Raw genomic sequence first — 12,082 nt, 5'->3', positions numbered from 1 at the left:
GCAACGTCTTCCAGTGAGCAAGTCGCTTTCTCCCCGAACACGACCATGTCGCTATTCTGCTGCCAATTATGCTCCAAGCGGCCTCAGCGACTAATAGCCAGCCGTAGCAAGACCCTCTGCCGCTTCTACTCTTCCTCAAGCCGCACAATCCAAGGTACGCTACGCTCTTGAACCAAACTCGGCCCAAAGGCGCAGAACAGACAGCAAACAAACCCCCCTCGTCCTTTACAGAGCACGACGTCCTTTTCCTCCGTCAGCATGGCGTCAAACACGCAAAATGGCACCTCACGGCCCCCCTGCGCCCGGAATCTCGTGTGAAGCTCTCGTATGGCGCCACCGTCCCGGCGAGAGAATTGATCGGCCGTCGCATCCTCGATGTGGTTCGCGATAGCGCTGGCAACTCTGTAATCTTGCATGAGCCGTCTCTTGCAAGCTACATCATTAATAGCGAGCGCCTCGCCACGCCGGTAAGGCCCTCTTTCTGTCGCATTGATAATTGACATGTCTGAACGGTTGCAGATCTATCCCAACGATGCCAACACTATTGTCTCCCTCCTCGATCTAAATCCATCTCGCCCTGGGGAAGACGACCAAGGTGATTCAGATCCTCCCTTTGAAATCTTCGAAGCGGGCACTGGCATGGGCAGCCTCACTCTGCATATTGCTCGCGCCTTGTACGCCGCAAATCCGACGTTCCCAGCTCCTCTCCGACGAACCCTCATCTCTTCCCCATTCAAACCTCATTACGACTTTACCGCCTCAAGAGGCTGCCTAGAAGTATCTCCCGAAGACCAATCCGCGTTTGATGCGTATGCATCTTCCCGCCGCGCGATCCTGCATACACTCGACCACAACACGAAGCATGCCCGAGCTGCATATAAGCTGGTACGCAACTTTCGGCGTGCGCAGTACTTACCTGCAGTGGACTTTCACGTCGGCTCCATAGACGAGTTCCTTAGCCGTCGACTTGAGCAGACCGGAGGTCGACCTTTTCTTTCCCGCGCGATTCTCGATCTTCCGTCAGCGCATGAAAACGCCGAGCTCGTGATCAAGGCATTGCATCCCAACGGTCTCCTCATCCTCTTCAAACCCTCCATCAGCCAAATTGCTGATTTCCAAGCCTGGTCAGCTGAGACAAAGCAGCCAGTGCGCACGGAAAAAGTAATTGAGCTATACGCCACCACTGCCTCCGAAGGTGGCGTGCATGATAGCTCCGGCGGAAGACACTGGGATGTGAAAACGGTTGTGCCAAGGGCGCAGCAAGGTGAAGATGGGAACAAGAAACCTGTACAGGTAATGCGGCCAAGGGTAGGGGAGCGAGTTGCTGGCGGTGGATTTTTGGCTGTGTTACGCCGATGGCCTGTTTCTGAAGAGCTAGCTCAAGTATCCCCTGAAGAAGCAGAGACTGAGGAGTGAGTCCGACATCGCTTCGCTGGAGAAATTTTAGTCCTCTCATGAGAATATGATTATAGAGTGTATGTCTTAGATGGACGACCGGTTGGCTAGTTTCTTCTTTTTCTGTACATAATGTCGCTATTATACGTATATACCAAATACACATGTAATCACGTCACATGGATATACCTGGCCTGTACAGCCGCATATGAAAACAAGATCACCAAAGAACAATGAGTATACTCAACTACGCCTCCGTACTAGCCAAGGGCATTCAGCCTATCTGAATGGTTGTGGAGTAAGAGATGGATGCTTAATCTCAGATGTCATGTTTTCTAATTTATTTTTCCTACTCTACGCGTATAAAATCGAAACCGCTTGCTTATACTACCAAACACAACACATATATCGATATCACCAACAGCGAATGATAATGCTCAAAAAGATAATAACTCAGCCAAATATGCTTCTCGCTTGTAATTTTGCAGTTTATAAAACAAAAGCCCAGCCAAAATTCATTCTCGCTTCTCAAACATCTACCAAATTGATGGCGGGTATCTCTATATACAGCGTTAAGAATAAAGAATTTTCAGGTATATCGTCATAATCGTCATAATCGCGTTCATGAATAAAGAAAAAAAAAAACACAGTCCTCGCCATTTCCTCCTTTTGCTTTATAGCTCTCCTCTTTGCGCTCTTCTTCTCAATACGTCTAAAGTATTGATATCCATTTCGAAGAACCATCCACAGAATGCACCGGCCTGCCATTACATCTGTTTCAACGTCCTTCTAAACGAAGCACTTTCCATTAATATTTAACCTCTGGCCCCATTTATAAAGAAAACAAGAAAGAAGAAAGGAAAAGAGAACTGTCTTGTGTGTCCGGCAGCTAATCTTCCGACCGGCGGCGAGATAAGAACAGATGAAACGAAAACAAATAGAGAAAATCAATAGTATAAATCAAGCTGAGAATGTCAAATGCTCGCTAGAAAGAGGCTACATAGCCACTGCATGCATATATGCTGCCTGCGGCTCTTCCGCTCAAGGGGTGCAAAATGAAAAACAGTCGAGTTTGCGTTATTAAAGACTCCAGCTCCTAAAGGTTTTTTTTTTCCAAAATAACCGGAGGAAAAGGAAAAGAAAGGAATGTAACATCATGCTCGTTGAAGACCCAGTCTTGAGGATAGGCTTGCGCCTTATTTTCCAATCTTGGAATTTTGGTTTTTTTTCAATACCAATTTTTTCCCACATGCTTATGGAAAGAGAGGAGAAGAAAGAAAATAAAAAGAAACGAACACGCGTATATCGTGATAAAACACAGGGTGTCATGTGCAAAGACACTGTTGATCCACTCAAGGCGCACGAGCACAACAAACCATCAGCTTGAGACTAGTGCCCAGCTCCTCGCATTCTCTGAGTAAAGCCTTGTCGTTCCAGATACTCTTCCCAGAAGAATGACTAGTTGCGTTCTCATAGCATCGAGAATACCACCAGCGCCCTACTCGGGACACCATATTGGTGATACCCTCATCTGCATTTGAACTATGATCTCGCATCATTTCTGCCAGGCTAGGCTGATCCTTGGGTTTCTTTTTCTTGATCTCAGCTGAGCCTTTGCCTTGAGAGTTATCGTCAGAGGAGGTGATTGAGCTTGCCACCGGGACACCAACACGGGCAGCTTTGATAGTTGAAAAGCCACTCTTTCCCAGGAGACGAACAATTAGATCGGCAGTAGACGCTAGATTGGTGTCTGGCGATGTTCCATTCATGCGTTCCTTGAGTTGACGAATGGCCCGGCGCCCGCGATTACCCATGTTATTGAGGTCGACATCAAGAATAGATAGTTCAAGATATCCACCCGGCTTGAGCACACGACGGGCTTCAGAAAGTACATTCTGATAATGCGCCTCCGTGGCGGCGGCTGGGAAACGATAAACAACGCAATTAAAAGTCTGCGAATCAAATGGAAACTCATCAAGATGGGAAAGATACTGAACTTGATGATGGTTGGGTGGGCTCAAGGGATAGCGAGATGGAGAGCTCTGTACTTCGGCAGGTAAAGGAGCACGTGGGGATAAGTTGAAGAAACTGGCGGCTGAGTATGTTTCCGCAGCGTAAAATGACCAGTCATCGTTGCCGAGCCCATCGATCACGAGAACTTGGGGGCGTTCTAGGGACTCTTGGCCCCGCACCAGTCCATGGCGAATGTCGCTGAAGAGAACTTGGCCAAAAGTAAGCCATTTACTAACGGTCATAGATCCTACACGAAGATTCACCTGAGCCAGAGGTGTTCCTTCTTCTGAAGAGTTGGATGAACTCGATTGCCTGGACCTGTGAGAAGAAACAGTGCTGTGTCGAGTCGTCTCAGCGGCACTAGGCTTCCTTGAATGCCCACCATGATATTGCTCTGTATCCTCTGGCACCGGCGAGGGTACGGTAGGGCTGGGATGAGGCTGAAAGGCTTTCCGAATTCTCTCCGTCATATCAGCACTAAAGGAAGTGGAAGCTGTTGGGGCATCTGAGAGAGTCGACAGTTTGCGGCTATCAGTGACGATCGTTGGAGACTCAAGAGACTTTTCCTTCATGAGCTTCATTTGATATGTTTCGAGATGAAAAGGAACGCCCTTGGAAGATGTGGTTGATTGTCGATCTTTCACAGCTTCTTCCCCCAGAAGATCATTATACTCATCCCAAACCTCATCTTCTGCAGGTGGATCATCAGGCTTTGGGATGACAGCGGTCGCCTCTACATAGCTGTAGACACAAGATTCAGTCGAACTGGTACAGTCCGAATTCTTTCGAGGAGAAAATGCTAGGAACTCTTGTGTGGTTGGAGGACCGGGAGATATATGTGATCTAGGCTCGCTGAAGAAGGAAAATTCTGTCCCTGCGTCGGTGGTTGAGCCTTCACCGCTTGCATCCGGGATGGGTGTGGATGGCTTGGAAAAATTAGGCACCCTAGAGTTCATGCCTAAACCACGCGTTGGAGGTATATGCAAAGCCAGCGGCTGATTTGTCCCAAACGGTCGTGAGAAGCTACGAGGGGAGGTCGCCTCTGGACGGTTGCTCACCACATGGGGAATTCTGCCTACTTGCGGTAGTCGACTGGGCCTTCCGGAGCTTAGCGTCATAGCAACTGGAACATCTCCTTCAATTTGTGGAAGGATGGGTTCGGGTATTCTGGCCTGAAGTTCCTGGCTAGGCAAAGGACGCTGCGGTATGATGTTTGCTGGAGGCTGCAACTGCGATAGAATGGGAGACTGCCCTTCAGCTGCCTGCAGTTCAGGGGTACCTATCTCGGCAGGCGAGCGTGAGTAGGCGTCAGCTTCCCGTAGAATTTCCCGTAGGTCTACAGGCTCTTGTTCAGGCGAGTCCATTATGGTATAAAAGGCCACAGGTTTCTTCTCCACAGGCTGAACAGTGACTGCAACTGTCTCACTTGCTTTCTTCGGTTTGGGCTGAGTGTTTGATCTACTGAAGAAATTCCACTTTCTTGGAGATCGAGGCTTCTTCTGCAGTTTTTTAGGTGCTGGCTGGGCATTTCTCAACTCATGAGATGGTCGTTGCTGAATATTAAATAGCGAAGACTCATCAGACATAATGCTGGTATCAAAGCTAGTCATTGGCGATGAAATTGCCCCGCTGGTGTTTATCGGTTGTGGCAGTTGCAAAGGATTGTCCGGAAACGACTTTAGTCGTTGAATTGATCGCCGGAATGCCAAAGTAGATCCCATGGTCACGCTACTGGTATCGGTGTTATCAGATGGCCTCCGAGCATTAGGAGGTCCACGAGGGATGGCTGAAGGCCAGAAAGATGTTCTTGGCACATCTTTTGAAGCAGAAGAGATGGTAGAAGCTGCTACTGAATCGATGCTTGGGCGTTCGTTTGTTGATAAACTCAGGTTGCTCTCTGACCTGATGAGCTCGGCACTGGCGTTTCGATTTTCAACGATAGCTCCTCCTGATATAATAACAGGATTTATGCGGTCGGCCAGGAAGGAGTCACCACTAACAAGGCTCTCATTCGATACTTGATGATTCGGAATGATCCCACTCCGTCGTCGAACAGCGCCGATTCGTCCGTAACCCTCGTGACCTGTGCCAGCCGCTGGGCCTTTTCTGGGCACTTTCTGTTTATCCCTTTTTTCTCTGTCATTTGCTGCGCTCTCAGAAGCAGATTTTTTGCGCCCAAAGAATGGAAATCGAGAACCGGAAGCCTTGGCAGTTGAGGTTGATGTATCAGTCTGCTTGACTATGCCAGACACGCTAAGCTTTCTCCGACCCGCCAATCTACTTGGTGGGATGGGTTGCTCAGACGTGAGAAGATTTGATGTTGAGGCACTCTTGTTGGCCTGCGAAACTGAAGGCTGAGATGGGTGAGCCATTGAAGATTCACTATCACGCCTCTCCATATTGGCTGCGCGGAGTGCTAAAGTACTTTGAATGACTGGGATTGGGGTGAACAGCTGGGACTTGAGATCAGCAGTTCCATCCCGGCTCGGTCGGCGTGGCGGCATAGCTTGTGGTGATGGCGACTGATAACTGCGAGGTGAGAGACTGGACTTTGCCGGGGGTGACATCTCTATGGGTTGAGCTCTCTGTTGGAGATGCTGCCTAGGAGAAAGCTCTTCATCGTCTTGGCTCGTGCGGAATCTCTGGGAAGATTTCCGTGGTGGTGGGCTTTGTGGAGGTACTCCTAGAACCTTTCCGCCTTTCCTCTCTCTTTTTGTATTAACCACACTCCCTTTAACTGTAGAACTCGAAGATGATGAAGTCAATGATTCTCTAACTGCAGCTAGACCATGAGGGTCAACGCTTATTAAGTCCACTTCATTTGATATACTCCCAGTTCTTCGCCTAGTCACTGGCGGGCGAGTAAAGGCAGGACTGTGTTGCCGGGTCTTAGTCAGGGGGAAGCCTCGACTAGGGACAAAAAGACCGGGAGACTGTGAAGATATTGAAGTTGGAGTAGTGTCTCGGCTATATGGTCCTGGACCGGGAGATGCAGAAAATCTTGTCGAAGGACTGCCGCTGATGGCACTAACCTGGCTGCTGTTGGCAGAAAAGAGCAAGCTCCCAGGTGTTGGCGGTGGTAGATCATGTGTAGCCAGGCGATAAGGTATGTCCGCAATCTGCCTGTTCAAGACATTTTGTGCTCGATCGTGGTGGCGATATCGATCTAGCTCAGGGTATATCACCGGAGATTGGCCAACGGGCTTGGAGACGTTCGATGGCTCTTCGTTGTAGACGCTGCTAGGGCTAATAATCACACCTGGATCAAGCTGAATTCCAAGTGCCGGGTCTATTATTACCTGTGACCGGCGCTTGGGAGAACCTGAGCCCAAGTTGGGAGAATCACCAAGCAAGCTGGCGGCATCGGGTGATAGTGAAGGATTTTTCCGTCTCGGCACATTTTGTCCCAACCTTGAGCCACTATCGAATGACCGGCTAGAAGAGGACGAGCCTGATTCAGTCTGCGTATGGGACCGAGAGTGGCCAGAGGAGCTAGTTGCTGAGCCCCATGACTTTGATTGCCGGTCCGAGGCAAGCTTTGAAACAGGCTTTTGGGAAGCAGAGGGACGGCGTGCTGTAGATGGGAGAGGGACCCGGCTAGTCCCACGGGATTGCAACTGATCCTGCTTTGCTATCCTCGATGTGTCTGTTTCTCTTTCGCTCGCCCGGAACGTAGATTTTGGGATGCCGCTCAGCATTCTCGAGTCTTCGGGTCGTCTTCGAAAGCCATCGGTAGGCTTGGCCGGTAGTCCGTATCCCGCCTTGGGGGATGCCATACTGTTCCAACCTCGTGGGATATTTGTAGTATTCCAAACATGCCTTTTATGATATATAGAGATGCATATTTCGCCCAAAGATAATTTTCTTAAAGCTGAAGCTTGCTCTGCGTACAAATTAGCAGATGCAACGTAACTGTGAAGTATAAAGTAGAATATGGGTTGGTAGCAGCAACCCAGATCAAACTCGACCCATCGCAACCAAGAATGAAAAAGAACTTACCCTGTCGGCCACAAGCTCAGATCAACGCCTCTTACTTGTGTATATTTTTGGTCTCTCTTTTCTCTTCCTGTTGATAATAATAGCAGTCTGTATACAATGGAGTACACCAAATGGCCACTGTCTCTTATTGAACAGCTTTAGGCCAGAAAAAGAAGCTTCTGCCAAGATTTTGATAAAGCGAGCGTGAGTAGCTAACCCGAGAACAAACGAAATGAAGGGAAAAGAAATTATTCTGCACGGAAAGGGAACAATGTAACGATGGAGTGCCGGTAGTATAAAAGAAACCGGCAGACTGAGTGAGAGGACCGGAGGAGTGGAGACGCAACCCGAGACGGGAATAAGCTGACTAGGGACGGAGTAGCTTAGTGCTGCTGAAAGCGCCTGTGAGAAGGTAAAATTGACTATAGCAGGCCAGAGGGCACTTGGCTTGTAGCAATCAACAGGGGGACGTTAGGCGTGGAAAGGATTTCGCCAGCTGGGAATCGATTGGCTGCTTGTGCGAATACAGGGCGTGGCAAAGAGGTGTGGAGTGGCGAAACGAGGTCCAGCTTGCACGAGCGATACACCAACGAGAAGTCGTTGTAAGAGGGCCACGAGAGCGGGGACGCTGGTGGATGAGGCTGCTTGGAGTGGATGAAGAAAGATGCAGTCTTTGTAAACGCGAACATTGGCATCTTGTGGGCTGCATGCCTATTTAGGCCATGAAGGCCTCCGGATGGAGCATCGTGAGTGGTCGGCTGCAGCCGCGACGAGAGTACCTGGAAAGCCTTAGGGCGTCACTGATGGCCCATTCTGCCCTCCCCACTGCAAGATGGCAATTTCTGACTGACCGTGTGCAGAGCAGAGAAAATGATATCCTGCGGGCTTGGACGGCGGTCAATTGTGGCCGATCGGAGGCAGTGCGATGACCATGCACTGGCAAGTCGTCCAGACCAGGGTCCCCAGAAGCTTTGGGGAGATCAGTGGCACTGCGCTTCTGCTGGAGCTGCGCCGCATGCGCATGAAAACGCGGCCTGGGAGGGCATCGTCCTATTGCATGTCGCCAGAGGCCGGTCGGGCAGAGCGAGGCGGCGATTGGATGCAAGGCCTGGCAGCAAATGGGCGAGCGGCGTCTGTTCCTGGCAGTCCAAGCACCAAAATCCTCAAGATAGCGCCCGAGGCGGTGGGGAACTGAGGGTCTGGCAGGCCTCTCCGTTGCAGATGAAAGGCTACCGTGGTTCCTGATGGAGAAGACTAGGCCGACAGGGCCACGGTGCAGCAAGAAAGACTCATTGGCGCGCGGCGTCGAATTCGCGTTGCAATTGGTCTGGTCGAGGCTTGCATCGCATGAAGTACCACGAGCGCTATTGCTCAGCAGCAGAGACCAGCCACATGCACTCTCTCCATCTTGGTCTGGCCGATCAAGGCCAAGGTTGATTTTATGCCATCGTCACCATCATCGTCACCATGAAGGAGAAGAGAGCTGAGGATGAGTTGGCAGCCGGGGCAGTGACCGTCTCTCTCTCTCTCTCTCTCTCTCTCTCTCTCTCTCTCTCTCTCTCTCTCTCTCTCTCTCTCTCTCTATCTCCCTGTCACTCTCTCTGTCACTCCACGTCCTATCCCCTTCCTTTCTCTTCCTGCCCATGGGCGTAGTCGCCGACCTTTACCGGCCGCTTACGCCCGTTTGGGTACAGGCATCAGCCACAGCCGAGTGTTGTGGTCTATCACTTGCTAGAGGGTCAAGAGGCCATATGCATGTCTCAGACATATCTTGCCTGCATGTCTCATTTACGTCGACTCCGACAGGTCGATCCAGAGAAAGAGGTGTCTGCATGTCTCAGCATTCCGCACGATCTGCGTCGCTAGCCTGTACCCTTTCTCATCCCGGGCAGCCATCAGCGGTGGGCGTCTGGGCGTCAAATTTTGCAGACATGGATGGTGAGAGAGATGGCGAGGGTAAGTGAGAGACGGGTGTGTAGGTACTAAGGTTGGGGCCTCGTATGTGTTGCCTCAGGTACCACTGGTCGATACCTTCAAAAAAGGTATACTGGTAGGATTAGCAGGTGTAGATAGTGCTATAACGGTACATGCGCCGAGGTATTACTCCGCAAGTTTCACCTTTTCTCTCATCCTTTGTGCTGTTGCTCGTTGCTCGCAAGCGACTTCCACATGTCAGTACCCCAAGTATGCCTCTATCTGCCTACAAGTATCTGCCCCGCATAGATCCATCTCCCTCCATCTCGCGCCGTCTTTTTCTGTCATCTTTGTTCTCAAATCTCTGCTTAGGGCCTGTGACACGCTTGGCTGCCTTGGTCCCTAGTGCGCCGTTTGCCCACTTCGATGTCTAACAATCGCCGCAGATGGATATCGTTGAAGCCTCTCAGTGGCCAGTTGGGCCCCCGTCCCGACAAGTAAATACTACTTTGTGCTAATACTATGTCCTTGCATACATATTTCTCTCTCTCGCGTCCTCTCGCTTCCAAAACATCGCTGGGCACGGGCAAGAGTCACCCCGCTGCCCGAGCAAAGACACCACCAGCTCGATATTAACATGTGCCCGGTGTAGCACTGAATCCTACGCCCGTATTCAATAATGGTCTCTCCAAGCGGACACCTAGACGGACAGATGTCGGCCGTTATTCACCTTTGGAGGGTGCTTGCGCATGGCCCTTTCCTGCATCTCTCATCTGCATGTAACCCGCTGAGGGGCCATTGGTAGATCATCATGCATTGTGGCCACAGGCAACTCTGTGCTTTCGACCAGGCCTTCGGCGGAAGGGGAAATTAGGCTGGCGATGGTCACAGAGCACTGCGCCTAGCAATTTTTTTTTTCTCACTCTCATCATTTCCGACTTCATCACACGGTGACAGTGCTCGCGTTACAGGTAATACCGGGTGAAGCCAGCCGCAAATTGTCGCACCACCACTATCACATCGCGGGAGCCAAATAGGCAGGGGTCAATCGCTTCAAGTGGGCTCGCAAAGTGCCAGCTCTGGAGGCTCACTTGCCCACTTTCTATTCCTAAACGCAAGTCCCGCTACGGAGTACTTTTGGAGAAACCAGGAACAGCCATTCGTCTATATTATGAGATGGCGGCTGCCCCTCTACTCTGATTGGCCTCTATTCTGAGATTTTCTCCCAATCACATTTCTTAAACTATTTCCGACCCCATGCTATCCCCTGCTAGCTAGGATAACCGGATAGCCAGAACGCCTTGTTCCATATTGCTAACTTACACCTACATAGGAAACGAACAACATACCCCAGCATGGCAATAACACTATGCTCAGTTGGATGGCCTACGCGGAATACGGGCAGCACCTGACTCGATATCAATCGTTATCGCAAAAATGTTGACAGATATTCTTGATAACTTGGATAGCTGAATTTGTCAAGCCGGTTTGCTCAATGGGTAGCTTACTATCCAGGGAGCAGCATTTTTGACTGTTTGCCCCTGCAAGGCAGACAGTAGCTGCGAGGTCTACTGCATATTACACCCTACCTCATAGGGAATCAAAATCAGAGTCATGCGAATACAAATGACAATAATAGCAACACAGGCCTCGATCCGACCCCAGCATAACGCTAGACAGCACGGCAGATACCGGAATTGTCAGCGTAATGGGATGACAAGACCGTGGACCGTTGACCCAACAGCTCGGGGAGCACAACGGAGCTGAACACCACATCCCTTGGCATTGGAAGCTAGTGGCGACAGGATGCGTTGGCCCTGTCCAAGTCTATCAATTGCCGGTATATTTGCTGACGCAGCGCTATCTATGCGGCCTGTTGGGTGTCTCCAGGGACAGATAAAAATACTCAGGCCGGGCCAGCGATATCATGAAGTCGGATGGGAGGCAACCTGCGAGCTAAGAATACCCTGCGCTGTCGTCAACGTGCATTGAAGTCCTGCAGCTGCTTCGCCACACCAGTTGGAACAAGGTGAGGCTTGTGACGTGGCACGTCCCGCTGTGGCCGTTCCCGCGGTGGCTTCGGCTTGGTGGGGCTGGTGGCCTGTGGCTGGTTGCCAAATCGAATCGCCAGATCTGCGGTCGCCGCCGATGCCGCTTTTGCGGACGGCAATATGCTGTTCGCTGGCTTGTGGCGTAGTAAATTCTTATGTTTCTTTTTTTCTTTTTTTGCCGCGCATGGATGGTGATGTGTGAACACGTCGCCAGGCTTTTTTTCCTCTATCCCTTGCCTTTTTCGGAAGTCACTCGGGCTCAAGACCCGAGTATTTTGTCCTTCCCGCCGGGCCCGAGGCTTGACAACGGTCTCCTTTAGTCGGCTTAGCAAGGCCTAGTATCGGCAGGCAAAAGCACAACTACCTACCGAACAGGCATATACTTGTACATGCCTACTTCTACTGCTGCTACTACTAATGTACATAGTAGGTGGTATGGATGGAGTACAGCAGGCTGCTATTGAGCCAAGCAAGAAAATCCCGGGGCAAGAGCAGCGAATCAAGCCACGTCCCTTGTCTTTCCACTGCTTCACACCCTATCTACCCATCTATCCATATCAAAACTGCGTAGACGCCAGGCGAGGACCCCATCTCGTTTAGCCCAGCAAGGGTTTCGGGACTGTCATTGGTTCCCGAATTTGAAGGTCTCCAAGTAACGTGACGGGAGGGTGGCCCCGAGCTGCATCGGTCTCGAATGCCGTCCAACCACTCCAGCTCTTCAGCGCTGAATC

General features: G+C 50.7%; 3 protein-coding genes across 4 annotated transcripts; 2 read left to right on the top strand and 1 right to left on the bottom strand.

Moving 5' to 3' along the window:
- The first annotated feature begins 10 nt into the window (after positions 1-10).
- TrAFT101_009184 (uncharacterized protein) lies at positions 11-1,614 on the top strand. Of its 2 annotated transcripts, XM_066128563.1 has the most exons (3): positions 11-154; positions 232-467; positions 520-1,614. In XM_066128563.1, the coding sequence occupies exons 1-3, from the start codon at positions 46-48 to the stop codon at positions 1,414-1,416; spliced, it is 1,242 nt and encodes a 413-aa protein (XP_065984682.1). In that variant the 5' UTR covers positions 11-45; the 3' UTR covers positions 1,417-1,614. The 2 variants fall into 2 exon arrangements, with proteins under 2 accessions (XP_065984682.1, XP_065984683.1); XM_066128562.1 differs by having other exon boundaries at positions 11-467.
- A 119-nt stretch (positions 1,615-1,733) lies between these two features.
- TrAFT101_009183 (uncharacterized protein) lies at positions 1,734-8,321 on the bottom strand. The gene is made up of 2 exons (XM_024901317.2): positions 7,408-8,321; positions 1,734-7,291 (listed from the first exon to the last, which is right to left on the bottom strand). Exon 2 carries the CDS (start codon positions 7,182-7,184, stop codon positions 2,748-2,750), a length of 4,437 nt encoding a protein of 1,478 aa, XP_024755651.1. The 5' UTR covers positions 7,185-7,291; positions 7,408-8,321; the 3' UTR covers positions 1,734-2,747.
- On the top strand, positions 8,318-8,581 carry TrAFT101_009182 (uncharacterized protein; the record flags this gene model as incomplete). The annotated part of the gene is made up of 1 exon (XM_066128561.1): positions 8,318-8,581. The coding sequence occupies one exon, from the start codon at positions 8,318-8,320 to the stop codon at positions 8,579-8,581; it is 264 nt and encodes an 87-aa protein (XP_065984681.1).
- Between the last annotated feature and the right edge of the window lie 3,501 nt (positions 8,582-12,082).

Source organism: Trichoderma asperellum, chromosome 5 (assembly GCF_020647865.1).
Source record: "Trichoderma asperellum chromosome 5, complete sequence".
Lineage (NCBI taxonomy): Eukaryota > Fungi > Ascomycota > Sordariomycetes > Hypocreales > Hypocreaceae > Trichoderma > Trichoderma asperellum.
The sequence above is the reverse complement of the archived record's forward strand: the minus strand, read 5'-3'. Positions and strand labels throughout refer to the sequence as shown.

What these genes read in the sequence shown, in the direction of transcription:
- TrAFT101_009184 (XM_066128563.1), top strand. Translation starts at nt 46, where the DNA reads ATGTCGCTATTCTGCTGCCAATTATGCTCCAAGCGGCCTCAGCGACTA. An exon ending in CTCAAGCCGCACAATCCAAG is followed by an intron (nt 155 to 231) that starts GTACGCTACGCT and finishes CGTCCTTTACAG; the next exon opens with AGCACGACGTCCTTTTCCTC. An exon ending in GCGAGCGCCTCGCCACGCCG is followed by an intron (nt 468 to 519) that starts GTAAGGCCCTCT and finishes GAACGGTTGCAG; the next exon opens with ATCTATCCCAACGATGCCAA.
- TrAFT101_009183 (XM_024901317.2), bottom strand. Translation starts at nt 7,184, where the DNA reads ATGGCATCCCCCAAGGCGGGATACGGACTACCGGCCAAGCCTACCGAT.